Source organism: Lethenteron reissneri, chromosome 64 (genome assembly GCF_015708825.2).
Source record: "Lethenteron reissneri isolate LAM-NWPU_2019-01 chromosome 64, ASM1570882v1, whole genome shotgun sequence".
Classification (NCBI taxonomy): domain Eukaryota; kingdom Metazoa; phylum Chordata; class Hyperoartia; order Petromyzontiformes; family Petromyzontidae; genus Lethenteron; species Lethenteron reissneri.
This window is the reverse complement of record NC_083842.1, coordinates 10,943,561-10,966,575: the sequence shown is the minus strand read 5'-3', so window position 1 is coordinate 10,966,575 and position 23,015 is coordinate 10,943,561. Positions and strand designations below refer to the sequence as shown.

At 48.7% G+C, this 23,015-nt stretch overlaps 1 protein-coding gene across 3 annotated transcripts in view; it reads left to right on the top strand.

The window, feature by feature from the left end:
* The window catches only part of LOC133359196 (ras-related protein Rab-3C-like), a 45,053-nt gene that overhangs the window by 5,321 nt on the left and 16,717 nt on the right, over window positions 1-23,015 (top strand). Inside the window, exon 1 of one of the 3 annotated variants that reach the window (XM_061577620.1) lies at window positions 7,152-7,236. The exons of 1 other annotated variant lie outside the window; for it this stretch is intronic. In XM_061577620.1, coding sequence (XP_061433604.1) covers window positions 7,196-7,236 — 41 coding nt within the window. In that variant the 5' untranslated portion in view covers window positions 7,152-7,195. Of the gene's footprint in view, window positions 1-7,151; window positions 7,253-23,015 lie in introns of those variants that run through there. One more of the 3 variants, XM_061577622.1, reaches the window with a different exon arrangement.

Here is a 23,015-nt window from a genome sequence, read left to right as displayed (position 1 = left end):
GATGGAGCCCCCCACCCTATTCAACCCTCCCCACCACCAGATCGATGGAGCCCCCCATCCTATTCATCCCTACCCACCACCAGATCGATAGAGCCCCCCCCACCCTATTCAACCCTACCCACCACCAGATCGATAGAGCCCCCCATCCTATTCATCCCTACCCACCACCAGATCAATGGACCCCCCCCCACCCTATTCAACCCTACCCACCACCAGATCGATAGAGCCCCCCACCCTATTCAACCCTACCCATCACCAGATCGATGGAACCCCCCACCCTATTCAACCCTACCCACCACCAGATCGATAGAGCCCCCCCCACCCTATTCAACCCTACCCACCACCAGATCGATGGAGCCCCCCCCCCCACCCTATTCAACCCTACCCACCACCAGATCGATGGAGCCTCCCTCCCACCCTATTCATCCCTACCCACCACCAGATCGATGGAGCCCCCCCCCACCCTATTCAACCCTACCCACCACCAGATCGATTAAGCCCCCCCCCACCACCACCTATTCATCCCTACCCACCACCAGATCGATGGAGCCCCCCCCCCACCCTATTCAACCCTACCCACCACCAGATCAATGGACCCCCACCCTATTCAACCCTACCCACCACCAAATCGATGGAGCCCCCCCCCCACCCACCCTATTCAACCCTACCCACCACCAGATCGATTAAGCCCCCCCCCACCCTATTCAACCCTACCCACCACCAGATCGATGGAGCCTCCCCCCACCCTATTCAACCCTACCCACCACCAGATCGATGGAGCCCCCCATCCTATTCATCCCTACCCACCACCAGATCGATGGAGCCCCCCCCCCCACCCTATTCAACCCTACCCACCACCAGATCAATGGAGCCCCCCATCCTATTCATCCCTACCCACCACCAGATCGATGGAGCCCCCCCCCACCCTATTCAACCCTACCCACCACCAGATCAATGGAGCCCCCCATCCTATTCATCCCTACCCACCACCAGATCGATAGAGCCCCCCCCCACCCTATTCAACCCTACCCACCACCAGATCGATGGACCCCCCCCCCCCACCCTATTCATCCCTACCCACCACCAGATCGATGGAGCCCCCCATCCTATTCATCCCTACCCACCACCAGATCGATGGACCCCCCCCCCCACCCTATTCATCCCTACCCACCACCAGATCGATAGAGCCCCCCATCCTATTCATCCCTACCCACCAACAACAACAACAACGTGTGTCGGTGGATGTTTGTAAAATGGCCACCGCGTGTGTTGGATGAATGAACACGAGTAGCGTGCACCGGCAAGGCTCTCTCGCTCTCTCTGTGTCCGTGTGTGTGTCTGTGTGTGTGTGTCTCTGTGTGTGTCTCTGTACGTATGTGTCTGTGTGTGTGTGTACGTGTGTGTCTGTGTGTGTGTGTCTCTGTGTGTCTGTGTGTGTGTGTCTCTGTGTGTGTGTGTGTGTGTACCTGTGTGTGTTTATCTCTGTGTGTGTGTCTCTGTGTGTGTACGTGTGTGTGTGTCTGTGTGTGTGTGTCTCTGTGTGTGTCTCTGTACGTATGTGTCTGTGTGTGTGTGTACGTGTGTGTGTCTGTGTGTGTGTGTCTCTGTGTGTCTGTGTGTGTGTGTCTCTGTGTGTGTGTGTGTGTACCTGTGTGTGTTTATCTCTGTGTGTCTGTCTCTGTGTGTGTACGTGTGTGTGTGTCTCTGTGTGTGTGTGTCTCTGTGTGTGTACGTGTGTACCTGTGTGTGTGTAGCTGTGTGTGTTTATCTCTGTGTGTCTCTCTCTGTGTGTGTGTACGTGTGTTTATCTCTGTGTTTATCTCTGTGTATGTATCTGTGTGTTTACGTGTGTACGTGTGTTTATCTCTGTGTGTGTGTGTGTACATGTGTACGTGTACACGTGTACGTGTGTTTATCTTTGTGTGTACGTGTGTGTGTACGTGTGTTTATCTCTGTGTATGTCTCTGTGTGTTTACGTGTTTACGTTTGTTTATCTCTGTGTGTGTCCGGTGTCTTTATCTCTGTGTATGTCCGGTGTGTTTATCTCTGTGTGTACGTGTGTTTATCTCTGTGTGTGTACGTGTGTTTATCTCTGTGTGTGTCTGTGTGTGTACGTGTGTTTATCTCTGTGTGTGTCTGTGTGTGTACGTGTATACATCTTTGTGTGTACGTGTGTGTACGTGTGTACATGTATACGTGTGTGTACATGTGTGTGTACGTGTGTATGTGTACATGTATACGTGTGTGTACATGTGTGTTCGTGTGTGTACATGTGTGTGTACATGTGTACGTGTGTGTACATGTGTACGTGTGTGTACGTGTACATGTGTTCGTGTGTGCATGTGTGCATGTCTCTGTCCGTTGCGTTGGTGTCTGTGCATTTTCTGTGGATGCATCTGAAACGGTCCTGAGCCTCCCTAGGTCGACTCAGCCTCAAATGGGTAGCCTGGTTGTGATGCGTGTGTGTTTCACCACTTGGGAGACAAAGGCGGCCGGGCGTGGTGCTGGCCACCCACCCCCTCGTGTGCCGTGCCGGCTTTCACAGGGGATCTTTGTATTGAGTGTGTGGTAGTGAGTGTGTGTATTGAGTGTGTGTAGTGTGTGGTAGTGAGTGTATATTGAGTGTGTGGTAGTGAGTGTGTGTAGTGTGTGTGTGTAGTGTGTGTAGTGTGTGGTAGTGAGTGTGTGTAGTGTGTGTAGTGTGTGGTAGTGAGTGTATATTGAGTGTGTGGTAGTGAGTGTGTGTAGTGTGTGTGTGTAGTGTGTGGTAGTGAGTGTGTGTAGTGTGTGTAGTGTGTGGTAGTGAGTGTGTGTAGTGTGTGGTAGTGAGTGTGTGTAGTGTTGGTAGTGTGTGGTAGTGAGTGTGTGTAGTGTGTGGTAGTGTGTGTGTGTAGTGTGTGTAGTGTGTGGTAGTGAGTGTGTGTAGTGTGTGGTAGTGAGTGTGGTAGTGTGTGTGTGTAGTGTGTGGAGTGTGTAGTGTGTGTTAGTGAGTGTGTGTAGTGTGTGTGTGTAGTGTGTGGAGTGTGTAGTGTGTGGTAGTGAGTGTGTGTAGTGTGTGTAGTGTGTGGTAGTGAGTGTATATTGAGTGTGTGGTAGTGAGTGTGTGTAGTGTGTGTGTGTAGTGTGTGTAGTGTGTGGTAGTGAGTGTGTGTAGTGTGTGGTAGTGAGGTGGGGTGTGTAGTGTGGTTGTAGTGTGTGTATTGTGTGGTAGTGAGTGTGTGTAGTGTGTGGTAGTGAGTGTGTGTAGTGTGTGTGTGTAGTGTTGGTAGTGTGTGGTAGTGAGTGTGTGTAGTGTGTGGTAGTGAGTGTGTGTAGTGTGTGTGTGTAGTGTGTGTAGTGTGTGGTAGTGAGTGTGTGTAGTGTGTGGTAGTGAGTGTGTGTAGTGTGTGTGTGTAGTGTGTGTAGTGTGTGGTAGTGAGTGTATATTGAGTGTGTGGTAGTGAGTGTGTGTAGTGTGTGTGTGTAGTGTGTGTAGTGTGTGGTAGTGAGTGTGTGTAGTGTGTGGTAGTGAGTGTGTGTAGTGTGTGTGTGTAGTGTGTGTAGTGTGTGGTAGTGAGTGTGTGTAGTGTGTGGTAGTGAGTGTGTGTAGTGTGTGTGTGTAGTGTGTGTAGTGTGTGGTAGTGAGTGTATATTGAGTGTGTGGTAGTGAGTGTGTGTAGTGTGTGTGTGTAGTGTGTGTAGTGTGTGGTAGTGAGTGTGTGTAGTGTGTGGTAGTGAGTGTGTGTAGTGTGTGTGTAGTGTGTGGTAGTGAGTGTGTGTAGTGTGTGGTAGTGAGTGTGTGGTAGTGAGTGTGTGTAGTGTGTGTGTGTAGTGTGTGGAGTGTGTAGTGTGTGGTAGTGAGTGTGTGGTAGTGAGTGTGTGTAGTGTGTGTGTGTAGTGTGTGTAGTGTGTGGTAGTGAGTGTGTGTAGTGTGTGGTAGTGAGTGTGTTGTAGTGTGTGTGTGTAGTACAATGAAAACTAATTTATTTAGAACAGCCCTTTGTGTGTCGTTTGTTACACCTCAGATTAGCACGGTTGGCTACGTACGGTGCGAAAAAAGTCGTGCGTGGTGCTATCCACCCCCCCCCCCCCTTTCATGTGCCGTGCCGGCCTTCATAGGTGCTCGCTAACAGCACTTGCCCCATCGATCTGTTGAAGGCTACACGGGGCATCTTTGTCTTTGTCTCAGAATTTGTGATGCGGGCTATGTTACTGTCGAGGTTGTGGGGGTTAGGGTGTAGGGTTAAGTGTTCGGGTTAGAATTCGTGGTAGGGTTGAGGTTGGGGTTGTAGGGTTGGTAGTAGGGTTAGGGTTTAGGATGTGTGTGTGGTGTTAGGGTTGGGATCATGGTTGAGTTATAGGGTTGGTGGTAGGGTTAGGGTTTAGGGTTGGCATTGAGGATGTGTGTGTGGTGTTAGGTTTGGGATTATGGTTGAGTTGTAGGATTGGTGGTAGGGTTAGGGTTTAGGGTTGACATTGAGGATGTGTGTGTGGTGTTAGGGTTGGGATCATGGTTGAGTTGTAGGGTTGGTGGTAGGGTTAGGGTTTAGGGTTGGCATTGAGGGTGTGTGTGTGGTGTTAGGGTTGGGATTATGGTTGAGTTGTAGGGTTGGTGGTAGGGTTAGGGTTTAGGGTTGGTATTGAGGTTGTGTGTGTGTGGTGTTAGGGTTGGGATTATGGTTGAGTTGTAGGGTTGGTGGTAGGGTTAGGATTTAGGGTTGGCATTGAGGTTGTGTGTGTGGTGTTAGGGTTGGGATTATGGTTGAGTTGTAGGGTTGGTGGTATGGTTAGGGTTTAGGGTTGGCATTGAGGATGTGTGTGTGTGGTTTTAGGGTTGGGAGTATGGTTGAGTTGTAGGGTTGGTGGTAGGGTTAGGGTTTAGGGTTGGCATTGGGGATGTGTGTGTGGTGTTAGGGTTGGGATAATGGTTGAGGTTGGGGTTGTAGGGTTGGTGACAGGGTTCGGATTTAGGATGTGTGTGGTGTTAGGGTTGGGATTATGGTTGAGGTTGGGGGTGTAAGGTCGGTGGCAGGGTTAGGGTTTAGGGTTGGTATTGAGGTTATGTGTGTGGTGTTAGGGTTGGGATTATGGTTGAGGTTGGGTCGTAGGGTTGGTGGTAGGGTTAGGGTTTAGGGTTGGCATTGAGGATGTGTGTGTGTGGTGTTAGGGTTGGGATTATGGTTGAGTTGTGGGGTTGGTGGTAGGGTTAGGGTTTAGGGTTGACATTGGGGGTGTGTGTGTGGTGTTAGGGTTAGGATTATGGTTGAGTTGTAGGGTTGGTGGTAGGGTTAGAATTTAGGGTTGGAATTGAGGTTGTGTGTGTGGTGTTAGGGTTAGGATTATGATTGAGTTGTAGGGTTGGTGGTAGGGTTAGGGGTTAGGGTTGGCATTGAGGTTGTGTGTGTGGTGTTAAGGTTGGGATTATGGTTGAGTTGTAGGGTTGGTGGCAGGGTTAGGGTTTAGGGTTGGCATTGAGGTTGTGTGTGTGTGGTGTTAGGGTTGGGATTATGGTTGAGGTTGGGTCGTAGGGTTGGTGGTAGGGTTAGGATTTAGGGTTGGAATTGGGGATGTGTGTGTGGTGTTAGGGTTAGGATTATGATTGAGTTGTAGGGTTGGTGGCAGGGTTAGGATTTAGGGTTGGAATTGGGGATGTGTGTGTGGTGTTAGGGGTGGGATTATGGTTGAGTTGTAGGCTTGGTGGTAGGGTTAGGGTTTAGGGTCGGCATTGAGGTTGTGTGTGTGGTGTTAGGGTTGGGATTTGGTTGAGTTGTAGGGTTGGTGATAGGGTTAGGGTTTAGGGTTGGCATTGAGGTTGTGTGTGTGTGGTGTTAGTGTTGGGATTATGGTTGAGTTGTAGGATTGGTGGCAGGGTTAGGGTTTAGGGTTGGCATTGAGGATGTGTGTGTGTGGTGTTAGGGTTGGGATTTGGTTGAGTTGTAGGGTTGGTGGTAGGGTTAGGAGGGTTTAGGGTTGGGATTGAGGATGTGTGTGTGTGGTGTTAGGGTTTGGGATTATGGTTGAGGTTGGCTTGTAGGGTTGGTGTTAGGGTTAGGATTATGGTTGAGTTGTAGGGTTGGTGGTAGGGTTAGGGTTTAGGGTTGGCATTGAGGATGTGTGTGTGTTGTTAGGGTTTGGATTATGGTTGAGTTGTAGGGTTGGTGGTAGGGTTAGGGTTGGCATTGAGGATGTGTGTGTGTGGTGTTAGGGTTGGGATTATGGTTGAGTTGTAGGATTGGTGGCAGGGTTAGGGTTTAGGGTTGGCATTGAGGATGTGTGTGTGGTGTTAGGGTTGGGATTATGGTTGAGGTTGGGGTTGTAGGGTTGGTGGTAGGGTTAGGGTTTAGGGTTGGCATTGAGGATGTGTGTGTGGTGTTAGGGTTGGGATTATGGTTGAGGTTGGGGTTGTAGGGTTGGTGGTAGGGTTAGGAGGGTTTAGGGTTGGCATTGAGGATGTGTGTGTGGTGTTAGGGTTGGGATTTTGGTTGAGGTTTGGGTTGGTGCTTTATATCTGATTAGCCGTGTGTAGGGTCCGTGCTGCATGGTTAGGATCAGGGTTGTTGTTAATAGTTGGGGATGAGTGATGACATTGGTGATGGTGATAGCGATGGGGTTCGTGTGATTGTGATGTGTGTGATGATGATGGTGATGGCGATGGCGTGATTGCGATGTGTGTGATGATGATGGTGATGGCGTTAGTGTGATGGTGATTGTGATGTGTGTGTTGATGATGGTGATTGCGATGTAGGTTGGTGATGGTGATTGTGATGGTGTTGGTGATGTGGTTGGTAGTGGTGTTGGCGATTGTGATGTCATTGGTGATGGTGATGATGGTGAATGATGGTGATTGCGGGGAACGGCAAAACCGTTCCTGGGCCTCCCCTAGGTCGACTCAGCCACAAATGAGTACCTGGTGTAGCGGTGCGTAGTAAACGTCGCCACGGGGGGGGGGTGAGGGGGGAGGGGGAGGAGATACAAAGACGGTCGGGCGTGGTCTCTGGCCACCCCACCCCCCCCACGTGTGTGCCACGGTGCCGGCCTTCATAGGTGCTCGCTGACTCGCCGACAGCACTTGCCCCATCAGTGTGGCTGGAGGCTATACGGGGGATCTTTGTCTGTGCGGATGGTGAGGTTGGGTGTATCCCAGGGTGTGACCCCCCCCCTACCCACCACTATCCCCCCCCCCACCTTCAGCTGTGGGTGACGTGGAACAAAGTGAATGGGTGTGAGCCTGAGAGAGAACGAGAGAACGTGTACAAGGTGAGCGTGTGTACAGGTGAGCGTGTGTGTGTACACGTGTACAGGTGTGTGTACTGGTGAGCATGTGTGTGTACAGGTGAGCGTGTGGATACGTGTACACGTGTACAGGTGAGTGTGTGTGTACAGTTGAGCGTGTGTGTACAGTTGAGCGTGTGTGTGTACAGGTGAGCGTGTGTGTACAGGTGAGCGTGTGGATACGTGTACACGTGTACAGGTGAGTGTGTGTGTACAGTTGAGCGTGTGTGTACAGTTGAGCGTGTGTGTGTACAGGTGAGCGTGTGTGTGTTACAGGTGAGCGTGTGGATACGTGTACACGTGTACAGGTGAGCGTGTGTGTACAGGTGAGCGTGTGTGTACAGGTGAGCGTGTGGATACGTGTACACGTGTACAGGTGTGTGTGTACAGGTGAGCGTGTGTGTACAGGTGAGCGTGTGGATACGTGTACACGTGTACAGGTGTGTGTACTGGTGAGCATGTGTGTGTACAGGTGAGCGTGTGTGTGTACAGGTGAGCGTGTGTGTGTACAGGTGAGTGTGTGTGTGTACAGGTGAGCGTGTGTGTGTACAGGTGAGCGTGTGTGTGTACAGGTGAGTGTGTGTGTGTACAGGTGAGCGTGTGTGTGTACAGGTGAGCGTGTTGTGTGTACAGGTGAGTGTGTGTGTGTGTACAGGTGAGTGTGTGTGTGTGTACAGGTGAGCGTGTGAGCGTGTGTGTACAGGTGAGCGTGTGTGTGTACAGGTGAGCGTGTGTGTGTACAGGTGAGCGTGTGTGTGTACAGGTGAGTGTGTGTACAGGTGAGCGTGTGAGCGTTGTGTGTACAGGTGAGCGTGTGTACAGGTGAGCGTGCGGATACATGTACACGTGTACAAGATGAGTGTGTGTACAGGTGAGAGTGTGTACAGGTGAGAGTGTGTACAGGTGAGAGTGTGTACAGGTGAGAGTGTGTACAGGTGAGAGTGTGTACAGGTGAGCGTGTGTCCAGGTGAGCGTGTGGATACGTGTACACGTGTACAAGGTGAGTGTGTGTGTGTACAGGTGAGCGTGTGGATACGTGTGGATACGTGGTAAGTGTACAGCAGGGTGTGGGTGTGTGTGTGTGAAATGACTCTGGCTCAAATGAGTAGCTGGTGCGGTGTGTAGTGAACATCGCCACTAGGGAGACAAAGGCGGTCGGGCGTGGTGCTGGCTTTCCCACCCCCTCGTGTGCCACCGTGCCGGCCTTCATAGGTGCTACTTGTTAACAGCACTTGCCCCGACAGTCTGTTCGGGCTATACGGGTGATCTTTGTTACAGTGTGTACAGGTGTGTTGGTATGTGTGGGGAGCGGTGGTGCAGCGGTTAGCGCACTGCCGATACGAACCCAGCGACCCGAGTTCGATTCCCGCTCACTACCACCAACACCCGCGACGATTATCTGAACCGGTCCTGGGCCTCCCCTAGGTCGACTCGGCCTCAAAGGAGTGTCCGGTGTGGTGTGTAGTAAACATCGCCACTGGGGAGACAAAGGCGGCCGGGCGTGGTGCTGGCCACCCACCCCCTCGTGTGCCGCAGTGCCGGCCTTCACAGGTGCTGTTACTCGCTAACAGCACTTGCCCCAACAGTCTGTTACAGGCTACACGGGGGATCTTTGTCTTTGTTGCGATGTGCACCGTCAGTCAGCTGGGTGTGTTCCGTGACTTCCTGCCGGCAGGCCTTCCTTCTCCACGCCACGTGGCCTCATGGAACCTAGCCTGGCACAGGCGCCGTGGTGACGTCGCCGCCAGTTAGTGGCGAACGTGGGGAGCGGTGGTGCAGCGGTTAGCGCTACGCTGCGCTATGAACCTGGCGACCCGGGTTCGATTCCCGCTCACGGCTAACACCAGTGACGATTATCTGAACCGGTCCTGGGCCTCCCCTAGGTCGACTCGGCCTTAAATGAGTACCTGGTGCGGTGTGTAAACATCGCCACTAGGGAGACAAAGGCGGTCGGGCGTGGTGTTGGCCACCCACCTCCCTCGTGTGCCGTGCCGGCCTTCACAGGTTCTGCTCGCTAACAGCACTTGCCCCTACAGTCTGTTACAGGCTATACGGGGGATCTTTGTCTTTGTATATACGTGTACAGGAGTGTACACCATTAATGGTGTTGGTCCCTGTGTGATTCTCAACAGAGTTGTCAGCTCGTTAAATAAAGAACGGTGGTCATAGGCACTAGCACAGGTGTACTGTACCGCAGTGTCTCTCCCCTAGGTTGACTCGGCCCGAACTTTTTGTGCAAGGCCATCGCCGGGGGGGGCGGGGGCGGGGGGCTCTGGTGACCTTTAGCGCGTGCCACTGACTCCATCATCATCATCATTCTTTGGTTCTTTCGGTAAAGTGACGTATAAAGATAAAATAATAAATTAAATACTAGCATACGACGTTTCGATTGCAACACAAGCAATCGTCGTCAGGTATAAATTAAATAGAAACACAAATCTAGTAAACTTAGAAATGTAATGTAATACAACAGAGAGTCGGATAACATAACAGTCAACACCCTAACTGGTTGATAATTGTTTTTTTACCCTTCTATCTGACAACAAAACTGACACCTTTTTACAAGGAGTCATGTTTGCATAGACCGCAATACCTGCAGTCATAATACAAACAAAAGACATAACTCTGATAATGTGCACTGTCCTTGAAGTTGATTGGTCCACACCCGAGACAGCTTTCCTTAGAGCCTAGTCTCACATGGGTTGGACCAGATGATGCACATTATCAGAGTTATGTCTTTTGTTTGTATTATAACTGCAGGTATTGTGGTCTATGTAAACATGCCTCCTTGTAAAAAGGTGTCAGTTTTGTTGCCAGATAGAAGGGTAAAAAAACCAATTATCATATTTTTACTGGCAAATGAGGTTCCCATGGTGTAGACCCTAACTGGTTGATTACGTTCTTCCTATCTGTCTGCTTATATGTCTGTCTATATGTCTCTGGTTCTGTGTTTTATCTCTCTCTCAAATGTAGCATTCTCAGGAAGAACGTAATCAACCAGGTAAGGTGTTGACTGTTATGTTATCCGACTCTCTGTTGTATTACATTACATTTCTAAGTATACTAGATTTGCGTTTCTATTTAATTTATACCTGATGACGATTGCTTGTGTTGCAATCGAAACGTCGTATGCTGGTATTAAATTTAATTTATTATTTTATCTTTATACGTGACTTTACCGAAAGAACCAAAGAAAAATTCCTGCAGTCATGAAAGCTCCAAATTAAGTTTTCATCATCGTCATCATCATCACCGTGCTGTCAATCAAACCCAACAGTCCATAATGTACAAAACTGACACCTTTACACAAGGCATCATGTTTGCAATAACCACAACACAAGCAGTCAAAATGCAAACAAAAAGAAACAAGTCTGATGGTGATGATGATAATGATATGCACTGCCCTTGAAGTTGATTGGTCCACACCCGAGACAGCTTTTCTTAGAGCCTAGTCTCCATTGGTGTTGGACCAGATGACGCCAAAAGGCGTACAACTAAAAAAACAGCGCACTATCAGAGTATTGAGAGCTCGGGGTAAGCATTTATACTATGAGACATCTCCTTTACCAGTGGCGAAATATAGTAATAGGTTTTTACCCTTTCAACTGGTACAAAAACTGACACCTTTATACAAGGCATCATGTTTGCAATAAGCACAAGACAAGCAGTCAAAATGCAAACAAAAATAAACAACTCTGATGATGATAATGATAATGATATGCACTGTCCTTGAAGTTGATTGGTCCACACCCGAGACAGCTTTTCTTAGAGCCTAGTCTCACATGGTGTTGGACCAGATGACGCCAAAAGGCGTACAACTCAAAAATAGCGCACTATCAGAGTATTGAGGTGGTTATTGTTGTGGTTATTGCAAACATGATATGATGCCTTGTAAAAATGTCGATTTAAAGCTTTCGTAACTGCAGGGATTCATCTTCTTGGTTCTTTCGGTAAAGTCACGTAGAAGGGAAATAATAAAATAATAAAAATAAAACATAATAAAATTAGTTTATTAGGTTTTATTTTTATTATAATAACATTTTATTAGGTTTTATTTTTATTATTTTATTATTTCCATTCTACGTGACTTTACCGAAATAATAAAATAATAAAAATAAACCATTCTAAAATAATTTTATTATGTTTTTTATTATTATTTTATTATTTCCATTCTACGTGACTTTACCGAAAGAACCAAGAAGTTGTATAAAGGTGTCAGTTTTTGTACCAGTTTAAAGGGTGAAAACCTACTAATATATTTTGCCATTGGTAAAGGAGGTCTCATAGTATAAATGCGTCGTTAGACCCGCCGCCAGCCGACGCAGCCAATTGTTGAGGTTTGTCACGTAAACAGAACGTGGCCAATTCGCTACGAGTACAGCAACACCGGGTGCGTTGGAGAGCAAATCCACAACATTTTTAAATCCTTTATATTAAGTTCACTTGCTTGCTTGCTTGCGCGCTTACGACCGTGCAAATTTTTCGGTCGTTTTTGAACCCACTTCCCGTGATCCAATCGAGCTGACATTTTGCACACAGACTCGTTGTGCGTGACAATTAATTTTCGTGAAAAAAAAATCCAAAATGTTACACTGTTTAGCGAAAAACAATTCAATATTTATTTACCAATTGGTTAATGCTGGCAGACAATCATCTGACCCATAGGTGGCAGCCATCTCAAGCCAGAGGACGAGAGGACTCTAGCCGCCCCGATGCCACGCATATAAAGGATTTATAGTGAAAAACTTTGTTTTTACGGGTTAATTTTTTATTTGATCAGGTTAAGACGCATTGAGCCATAAAGCTCTTCTTCAGAAGCAACCTTTGCCATGTGACGGCTGAACGAGGTGGCTTCATCACCATGTGGAAATCTATAGCAACCGAATACTGTGAACGCACGCCGATTTCTAAATGGGGAGGGGGGGAAAACCCGGAGAACACGGGGGAAAAATTCACGCCAGCACGGTGAGAGAATGAGAGAGAGAACGAGAGAGACACCGCAAACTCCAAATATACAGCAGCAGGCATCGTCAGGGTCAGGATCGAACCCACGACCTCCTGCATACCAGGCGAGGTAGTCAACATCTCGCAACTGTGATGGTGATGATGATGAGAGAAACACTGCAAACTCTAAATATACAACAGCAGGCATCGTCAGGATCAGGATCGAACCCAGGCGAGGTAGTTAACATCTCGTCATTGTGATGATGGTGATGATGATGAGAGAAACACTGAAAACTCCAAATATACAGCAGCAGGCATCGTCAGGGTCAGGATCGAACCCACGACCTCCTGCACACCAGGCGAGGTAGTTAACATTTCCTAGCCACCGTGATGGTGATGAAAGAAACACCACCAACTCTAAATATACAACAGCAGGCATCGTCAGGGTCGGGATCGAACCCACGACACCTCCCGTATACCAGGCGAGGTAGTTAACATCTCGCAACTGTCATGATGATGAAAGAAACACCACCAACTCTAAATATACAACAGCAGGCATCGTCAGGGTCGGGATCGAACCCACGACACCTCCCGTATACCAGGCGAGGTAGTCAACATCTCCTAGCCACCGTGATGATGATGAGAGAGAGACACGCAAACTGCAAATATAGAACAGCAGGCATCGTCAGGGTCGGGATCGAACCCACGACACTTCCTGTATACCAGGCGAGGTAGTTAACATCTCCTAGCCACCGTGATGATGATGATGAGAGACACGCAAACTGCAAATATACAGCAGCAGGCATCGTCAGGGTCGGGATCAAACCCACGACCTCCTGTACACCAGGCGAGGTAGTTAACATCTCGCAACTGTGATGGTGATGATGATAGAGAAACACCACCAACTGCAAATATACAGCAGCAGGCATCGTCAGGGTCGGGATCGAACCCACGACACCTCCTGTTTACCAGGCGAGGTAGTTAACATCTCCTAGCCACCGTGATGATGATTATGAGAGAGAAACACCACCAACTCCAAATATACAACAGCAGGCATCATCAGGGTCGGGATCGAACCCACGACCTCCTGTACACCAGGCGAGGTAGTTAACATCTCCTAGCCACCGTGATGATGATGAGAGAGAGACACTCAAACTCTAAATATACAGCAGGCGTCGTCAGGGTCGGGATAGAACCCACGACCTCCTGTACACCAGGCGAGGTAGTTTACATCTCCTAGCCACCGTGATGATGAGAGAGAGAGACACTCAAACTGCAAATATACAACAGCAGGCATCGTCAGGGTCGGGATCGAACCGACGACACCTCCTGTACACCAGGCGAGGTAGTTAACATCTCATAGCCACCGTGATGATGAGAGAGAGACACTCAAACTGCAAATATACAACAGCAGGCATCGTCAGGGTCGGGATCGAACCGACGACACCTCCCGTATACCAGGCGAGGTAGTTAACATCTCCTAGCCACCGTGATGATGATTGTGAGAGAGAAACACCACCAACTCCAAATATACAACAGCAGGCATCATCAGGGTCGGGATCGAACCCACGACCTCCTGTACACCAGGCGAGGTAGTTAACATCTCCTAGCCACCGTGATGATGATGAGAGAGAGACACTCAAACTCTAAATATACAGCAGGCGTCGTCAGGGTCGGGATAGAACCCACGACCTCCTGTACACCAGGCGAGGTAGTTTACATCTCCTAGCCACCGTGATGATGAGAGAGAGAGACACTCAAACTGCAAATATACAACAGCAGGCATCGTCAGGGTCGGGATCGAACCGACGACACCTCCTGTACACCAGGCGAGGTAGTTAACATCTCATAGCCACCGTGATGATGAGAGAGAGACACTCAAACTGCAAATATACAACAGCAGGCATCGTCAGGGTCGGGATCGAACCGACGACACCTCCCGTATACCAGGCGAGGTAGTTAACATCTCATAGCCACCGTGATGATGATGAGAGAGAGACACGCAAACTCCAATATACAGCAGCAGGCATCGTCAGGGTCGGGATCGAACCCACGACCTCCTGTACACCAGGCGAGGTAGTTAACATCTCGCAACTGTGATGATGATGATGATGATGAGAAACACCACCAACTCTAAATATACAGCAGCAGGCATCGTCAGGGTCGGGATCGAACCCACGACCTCCTGTATACCAGGCGAGGGAGTTAACATCTTCTAGCCACCGTGATGATGATGAGAGAGAGACACTCAAACTCCAAATATACAGGAGCAGGCATCGTCAGGGTCAGGATCGAACCCACGACCTCCTGTATACCAGGCGAGGTAGTTAACATCTCATAGCCACCGTGATGATGATGAGAGAGAGACACACCGCAAACTCCAAATATACAGCAGCAGGCATCGTCAGGGTAGGGATCGAACCCACGACCTCCTGTACACCAGGCGAGGTAGTTAACATCTCCTAGCCACCGTGATGGTGATGATGATGAGAGAGAGACGCTCAAACTCCAAATATACAACAGCAGGCATCGTCAGGGTCAGGATCGAACCCACGACCTCCTGTATACCAGGCGAGGTATTCAACATCTCGCAACTGTGATGGTGATGATGATGAGAGAAACACCGCAAACTCTAAATATACAACAGCAGGCATCGTCAGGGTCGGGATCGAACCCACGACACCTCCTGTTTACCAGGCGAGGGCGATAACATCTCCTAGCCACCGTGTCCGAGGCCCCTTAAGCTTGATTTGAGCTTGTTTTGAGCTTGTTTGCCCAGGAAAGCCTCACAGAGTCCCAGTAACCTTGCGTCAGCAGAGCGGTAATCCCAGTTGTGTCAAGTCGCTGGTAATTTCTCAGCACTGTGGGGGGGCGGGAAGGGAGGGTGGTGTGTGTTTTGGCCAATACCATTTACATTGTATGAAGGGGCTGTTCTTTTTTAAATCCTTTATATTAAGTTCGCTTGCTTGCTTACGACCGAGCAAATCTTTCAGTCGTTTTTTAACCCACTTCCCGTGATCAAATCGAGCTGACATTTTGCACACAGACTCGTTGTGCGTGACAATGTATTTTCGTGAAAAATTTTATTCCAAAATTTTCCACTTTTTAGGGAATTTTATTTTATATTTAATTACCAATTGCTTAATGGTGGCTGGCAATCATCTGACCCATAGGTGGCAGCCATCTCAAGCCAGAGGACGAGAGGACTCTAGCCGCCCGTTTCAAAGACCAATGTGGGCTGGGTTGTGGCCCATTGAACACGCATATAAAGGATTTATAGTGAAAAACTTTGTTTTTACGGGTTCATTTGTTTCTTCTGAGAACCCAGAGGGCGATCCGTGCAGAACAGGATGGGGGGGAGGGAGAGAACGTACAAACTTGACACAGAGAGTGTGTGCGTGGTGCGGTGCGGTACTGGTGAAGCATCGGTTGTGGTTAATGCAAACATGATGCCTTGAATAAAGGTGTCAGTTTTGTACCAGTTTAAAAGCGTAAAAACCTACTTCTATATTTTGCCACTGGTAAAGGAGGTCTCATAGTGTAAATGCTCACCCCGAGCTCTCAAGACTCTGATATTGCACTGTGTTTGAGTTGTACGCCTTCTGGTGTCATCTGGTCCAACACCAATGGGGACTAGGCTCTAAAGAAAGCCATCTCGGGTGTGGACCAATCAACTTCAAGGACAGTGCATATTATTATCATTATCAGAGTTGCTTCTTTTTGTTAGCTTTTTTGACTACTTGTGTTGTGGTTAATGCAAACATGATGCCTTGAATAAAGGTGTCAGTTTTGTACCAGTTTAAAAGGGTAAAAACCTACTACTGAGCATAAATCAATCGCGCAAAAACCTCCGGTCATCCTCGCAGCAGAAGCAGCCGCAGCGGATTTTGGCTAATCGTGGAGAAAAAGCGGCGGTCACCGCATCCGTCGCTCGGCGCTTTCAGACGAGTTTCTCGCGGCCGTCTGGAACGCTCTTCTTGACGATGTTAGGAAACCGCCGGAGCCGTGCAAACTTTTAAAATCGTCGAGATTGAAAACTCACTCGATTCATTGGAGCTGCCTTTTCGTGTTTAGCTTGTTGTCGATGGGCACGTTCGGCTACGTACGGTGCGAAAGAAGTTCAACGTACACACACACGCACAGACGTGATGGTGGTGACGATGTTTTTGATGGTGGTCATGTTGAGGAGGTAGCTGCATGGTGAGGAAGTGGGGGACGTTGACGTTGATGGTGGGGGTGGTGATTTTGACGATGCGGCCGTCTGATATTAGGATGCTACCGGAGCTATGCAACTTTAAAATCGCATGGATTTGAAACTCATTTCTTTAGAACTCCTTTTTGCGTCCTTCCCCCGGACCTCCGATTATGACGGTTGCCTACGTACGCTGCGAACATAGTTCAACATACACAAACTTAATTTGGAGCTTTCGTGACTGCAGGAATTATTCTTTGGTTCTTTCGGTAAAGTCGCGTATAAAGATAAAATAATAAATTAAATTAAATACTAGCATACGACGTTTCGATTGCAACACAAGCAATCTTCATCAGGTATAAATTAAATAGAAACACAAATCTAGTAGACTTAGAAATGTAATGTAATACAACAGAGAGTCGGATAACATAACAGTCAACACCCAACCTGGTTAATTACGTTCTTCCTGAGAATGCTAAATTTGAGAGAGAGATAAAACACAGAACCAGAGACATATAGACAGACATATATGCAGATACAGATATCACAGAGATACATAGAGAGAGCACAAACATAGGCACACAGAGAAATCACGCCTCTGTGTCGAGGCCTTAAATAGAGCCTTCAGAAGAAAGCTTAAACTCCGACTGCCATCCTACCCGCCAACCGTGCACCACCATCACGCGCGCGGACACTGCACGGCACGCACAACGGAGCCCCTTTGTCACTCCACTGCTGGATGACAACCTCTCTGAACGCCGCCGGTTAACGCCGACCTGGCGAAGGCGCGGAAGCGTAGAAGTGCAGTACAACGGCGGCTACGTGCGGTTTCGGAAGAAGTTTCGGCGTGCGTGCGTTGTCGTGCACGACAAAAAAAATTAACCCGTTAAAACAAAGTTTTTCACTATAATTCATTTATATGCGTGGCATCGGTTTTATTTTATTATTCATTTCTGTTTTTCTTGAGTAAGAGTTTCATTTTTATCACATTGGTATTTTAAATTAAATGGAAATTTTTTTTTTCCTAAAGTGGAAAATTTAGGAAATTTTTTTTCACGAAAATAAATTGTCACGCACAACGAGTCTGTGTGCAAAAATGTCAGCTCGATTGGATCACCGGAAGTGGGTTAAAAAACGACCGAAAGATTTGCACGGTCGTAAGCAAGCAAGCGAACTTAATATAAAGGATTTAAAAACAAGACAAACGGTCTTTGCATCGAATCACTGCACCAGATTGAATTGAATTAAACGATGACGTCACCCTGATGCTGCTGCTCTATTTAAGACCGGAAGCAACAGGAGAGCTTCACCATTTTTTGCCCCGATGAAGCTGATTGTAACTATCAGCGAAACGTCGTACTACTCAAAATTTTAAATGCTGTTGATTCTCTCTTCAGCACAGCCGGTGGGCTAAAGAAGTGAATTATTTTGTCCTTTGAAAAACGTGACACATTTTTTGCTGATTGGCCGTGTCGGGTGGTGGAGGGTTACAACACATTTATAAATAACGCGATTTGACCCAAAAACCTATATTATGAATTATATTGGTCGCGAAAGCCTACGTGTTCAAAAAACGGTCTGTTAAAAGCTCTAACAGAAGTGTGGGAACCCCTCCCCTAAGAGGTGGTTCGATCTAGATCTGAAGTTTTCGTGACTGCAACGATTCGTACTCTTTGATTCTTTCGGTGAAGTCACGTGGGTAGAAAATTAGATAAAACTGTCTGTTAAAAGCTCTAACAGAAGTGTGGGAAACCCTGCCCGTAGGGGTGGTTCGATCTAGATCTGAAGTTTTCGTGACTGCAACGATTCATACTCTTTGATTCTTTCGGTAAAGTCACAAAATAAAACTGTGTTTAAAAGAGCTTTTAACAGACGGTTTTATTTTATTTTATACATAATGTTACTTTGCCGAAAGAATCATAGAGTAAGAGAAAAGGTGTTTCAGCCCGTTCTGGCAATCAAACACAGGAGGTGTGTTTAGATGTTCGAACGACCAAATCGATAGCTTTTGCAAGTGATCGAGAACGCGTCAACTGCCAGAGCATGGCTTTGTTTTTGCGTGTTCTCACCACACGTGTAATGTGGTCAATGCAGACGCGTGGCTTCTCTCGCAAAGTGGTTTCATCTTCTTGGTTCTTTCGGTAAAGTCACGTAGAATGGAAATAATAAAATAAAACATAATAAAATAATTATCACGACGTTTCGGCCACAACGCAAGCAGCCTGAATTCAGACGCTGTCTTCTCGACAGACCTGTTCTCCACCTGAGGACGGCTGCTTGCGTTGTGGCCGAAACGTCGTGAGAATTGTATTTTATTATGTTTTATTTTATTATTTCCATTCTACGTGACTTTACCGAAAGAACCAAGAAGATGAATCCCTGCAGTCATGAAAGCTTTAAATCGAAATTCTTTATGGCACACACTGTTTATTGTCTTAACACACAGTCCCTATCACACTAAGGGGGTATATGGTCCCCTCACCCGTTACCCTCAGAAGGTACAAGCCTCCGGACCTTGCAGGCTGTCTAATCTCCCTGCTCTCCCAGCGTCCTCTGGCTGGACCTAGGGGATCTCTCCCCGACCACTGGTTACTCTGAGCCCTAGCCCTGACAAGGGCTGGAGGGCTTGGTCCAGGGTCCTAGATGTCTTCGGCCGACTTGGGTCTTCGTGTAGCAGAACTCCCCCAAGAGCCTCTCAGCGCTCTGGCTTTTATACCGGTTCGTGGCCAGGTTGTCCAATCCCCGGCCACCTTGTGGAACCCTCCGATTGGTCCTTCCCAATCTGGCGTTTGGATCCTACCTCACCCCCATTTGACCCTGACCGTTTGATTGAGCGGGAAAACCTTGTTCACGATCCGCTCTCTCGCAACTTGCGAACAGCGAGTAGTTATCACCACTACATATGCAACAACAAAAAACGTTCTAATATATGGGGCATTGGCTTTGAAACTGATTGGCCTACACCAGGCACAGCCTTCTGTCAATGAGCAGAGTTTCTTTGCATGTTCACCACTAAGTACCACGTGTGGATAGGGGCCGTCCATAAATGACGTCACGCACCTAGGGGGGGGGCGGGGTCAGACATTTGTGACGATGTGTGACGAGGGGGGGGGGGGTGTTTGAGAAATGTGACGTCACATCAAAATGCGCAACTTTAAATAAATATAGACAACACGTTCTACTTAATTAAATAGACTTTTTAATAAATGTTTTCTCCTACAACATCAGAGTGCAGCGCCACATTAAATACGCACTACAATTACAATAGTTTAAAGCGATTTGAAGCATGTTTTATTTTCAAAATGGAAATATGGTTGGGGGGGGGGGGGCGCAGAGCTTTGTGACGTCATAGTTGAGGGGGGGGGTCTGACTTTTTGTGACGCCGTGTGACGAGGGGGGGGGGGGTAAAAAATCGTCCAAAATCGTGTGACGTCATTTATGGACGGCCCCTTAATGCAGTCCTTGACTCCCCGCTAAAGCTGTCGCCCTATTTGGTGTTTGAACGTCTCAACACGCAACCCCTGTTTTTTGTTTGCCAGCAAAGGGTAAAACAGCTGTTCTTGTTTTTCATACTTTTAACAACTGGCAAAAAAGGTTCCGCGTTTAACATTTGTTTAAACAAACGAAGAATTGACATTGCCTGGACCTCCCCACCCCACCCACCCCTGGCTTCGATTCATGAAAACGCGGCTGACCGTGTCAGTGGCAGTGGCAGGGAGGGGGGCATCAGGAGGAAATGCTGGCTGTGATTCTAGATTAGAAGCTTTCGCGACTGCAAGGATTCATACTCTGAGGTTTTTTTCGGTAAAGTCACGTAGGTAAAAAATAATAATAATGAGAGGGGCTGGGTGGGGAGGGTGGGGAGGGGCTGGGTGGGGAGGATGGGGAGGGGCTGGGTGGGGAGGGGTGGGGCTGGGTGGGGGGTGGGGCTGGGTGCGGAGGGGCTGGTCACCCCGTGGTGCCCTTATAAAACTCAACGTTTAACCTACTCATGCCGGCTTGTGCCCGCCCTCACAGTCGGGCATATTTGTGGAATACACCACGCCGCCGTTGACCCTGGCCATTGACCGAGCAACCCAACGTTCCTACCAGCTCCCAGGAGGAATGTGTTTTGCTGGTTCCACCGTTGAAAGAGCGGAGAGCACAGTGGGTTTTACTTGCGCGGTCCATGGTTTGCGTTGCGTGGCCGCAGTCCCGCACTGCTGCGTCGTCTTACCTCTCGTGTATCTCCGGCAGTATCTGGCGTGTCTCTAGTGTCTCCTGCGGGCTTACGAAACGGTCCGCCGTTTGGATGCCGTGGCCACAATTGTGCCATGTTCTTGAACATCAGTGCCGGGGAGACAGAAATGATCCAGGCCCTGGTGCACCACAGCCCGCACTCGGAGAGGCCCTCGGAGAGGCCCTCTGAGCGCGCCGCGCCGGCCTTAATAGGCGCTCGCCGACAGCGCCTTGCACGCGACAGCCTGCGGCAGAGGTCGCAACCGGGTACCCGATACCCGGCTAACCGTACCTGGCCGGGTACCCGTTTGCGACCCTGGTGCGGCTGGGTACGGGTACGGGTAGGCCGTGAGTCACTGGTGAGTAACCGTTTGTCACTCATTTCCCAACGTCTTGTCTCTTCTCACAATTCAAGTTCCTAGAATCAACCCACCCGCGCCTGCAACATGGCTTCATCCCAGAGGTCGCAATCGGGTACTCGTACCCGTACCCGATACCCATACCCTACCCGATACCCGTACCCGGCCGGGTATCGGGTACGGGTACCCGTTTGCGACCCTGGTGCGGCCGGGTACGGGTAAGGAATCAAAACCCGTTTGCGACCTCTGGCCTGCGGTGGGAGCCTTTTTATCGTCTTCTGTGATTTGTGCATCTTCAGGAAGAGAAGAACAAAAAATTCATTCCGCGGACAAAGTGGGACTGAGCGTTGTTTAATAATCGCCGTGCATTTTGTCACGCGACCGCACGCGGCAAGGACCCCAGCCCCTTAGCCGAGGGGCCGGTTGCTTTGCGGGCGCGTCGAGCGCCCCGCCCAGCCCGCCCAGCCCGCCCTGGCGCGAGGAGAGCACCCCGAGTTTCTACTCCTGGCCACGTCTATGGCTGCAGGGTTTTGGTAGTACATGTTGTTTATGCCATTTATTGTGAAAATTCCGTCACAGTTCCTATGATTGCTTTTTCATTGCTTTCATGGCTTTATTTTGGTGATTTCGAAAAGTGTATTGGTTTAGCCATGTTTGTTTGTTGTAGTACAGGGTTAGACTGATGGCCTTAATCTAAGTTGTCTTGTAGTTGTTGTTGTTTGACTTTGCAGCCCACTGGGATTTTTGCACACAGCGTTGGTGTATGGTGTTTTTTTCTGCAATATTTTGCTGTCTTTTCTTGGATTTTCTGTTTGCACTTAGTCACAGAGTCATTTTAAGATGTTTTTTGTTCATGTTTTTGTTTTTTGTTTGTTGCCGTTGCACCCGATTCAAGAGCTGAATGGCTCATAGGGCTATACCTAATACATGAACTTGAACTTAAACGTGGCTGGCGTGTGAATATCAAATACGCTACCGGTTTTGGGTGTGCCCACCACCACCACCCGCCCCCATGTTGACTACCTCGCCTGGTATGTGCAGGAAGTGAGTGGGTTTGATCCCGACCCTGACGATGTCTGCTGCTGTTTATTTGGAGTTTCGGTGTCTCTCATCATCATCATCACGGTGGCTAGGAGATGTTAACTACCTCGCCTGGTATGTGCAGGAAGTGAGTGGGTTTGATCCCGACCCTGACGATGTCTGCTGCTGTTTATTTGGAGTTTCGGTGTCTCTCATCATCATCATCACGGTGACTAGGAGATGATAAATCCCTCACCTGGTGTACAGGAGGTCGTGGGTTTGATCCTGACCCAGACGATGCCTGCTGATGTTTATTTGGAGTTTCGGTGTCTCTCTCTCATCATCGTCATCATCACGGTGGCTAGGAGATGTTAACTCCCTCGCCTGGTATGCAGGAGGTCGTGGGTTTGATCCCGACCCTGACGCCTGCTGCTGTATATTTGGAGTTTGCGTGTCTCTCTCTTTCCCCGTGGTCGCGTGGATTTTTCTTCCGGGTCCTCCGCTTTTTCCCTCCCACATTTAGAATCGACGTCACGCGTTTTAGAGTTTTTGGCGACTGCTATAAAGAATATAGAGTGGGGGGGATCTCTGTGTGTGCGTGTACGGGTGTGTGTCTGTGTGTATGTCTGTGTGTGTCGGTGTGTGTACGAGTGTGTGTCTGTGTGTATGTCTGTGTATGTGTGTGTGTGTATGTCTGTGTGTGTGTGTACGAGTGTGTGTCTGTGTCTGTGTGTATGTCTGTGTGTGTGTGTGTACGAGTGTGTGTCTGTGTCTGTGTGTATGTCTGTGTGTGTGTACGAGTGTGTGTCTGTGTCTGTGTGTATGTCTGTGTACGAGTGTGTGTCTGTGTCTGTGTGTATGTCTGTGTGTGTGTGTACGAGTGTGTGTCTGTGTCTGTGTGTATGTCTGTGTGTGTGTGTACGGGTGTGTGTCTGTGTGTATGTCTGTGTGTGTCGGTGTGTGTACGAGTGTGTGTCTGTGTGTGGGTGGGGAGCGGTAGTGTAGCGGTTAGCGCGCTGCGCTATGAACCT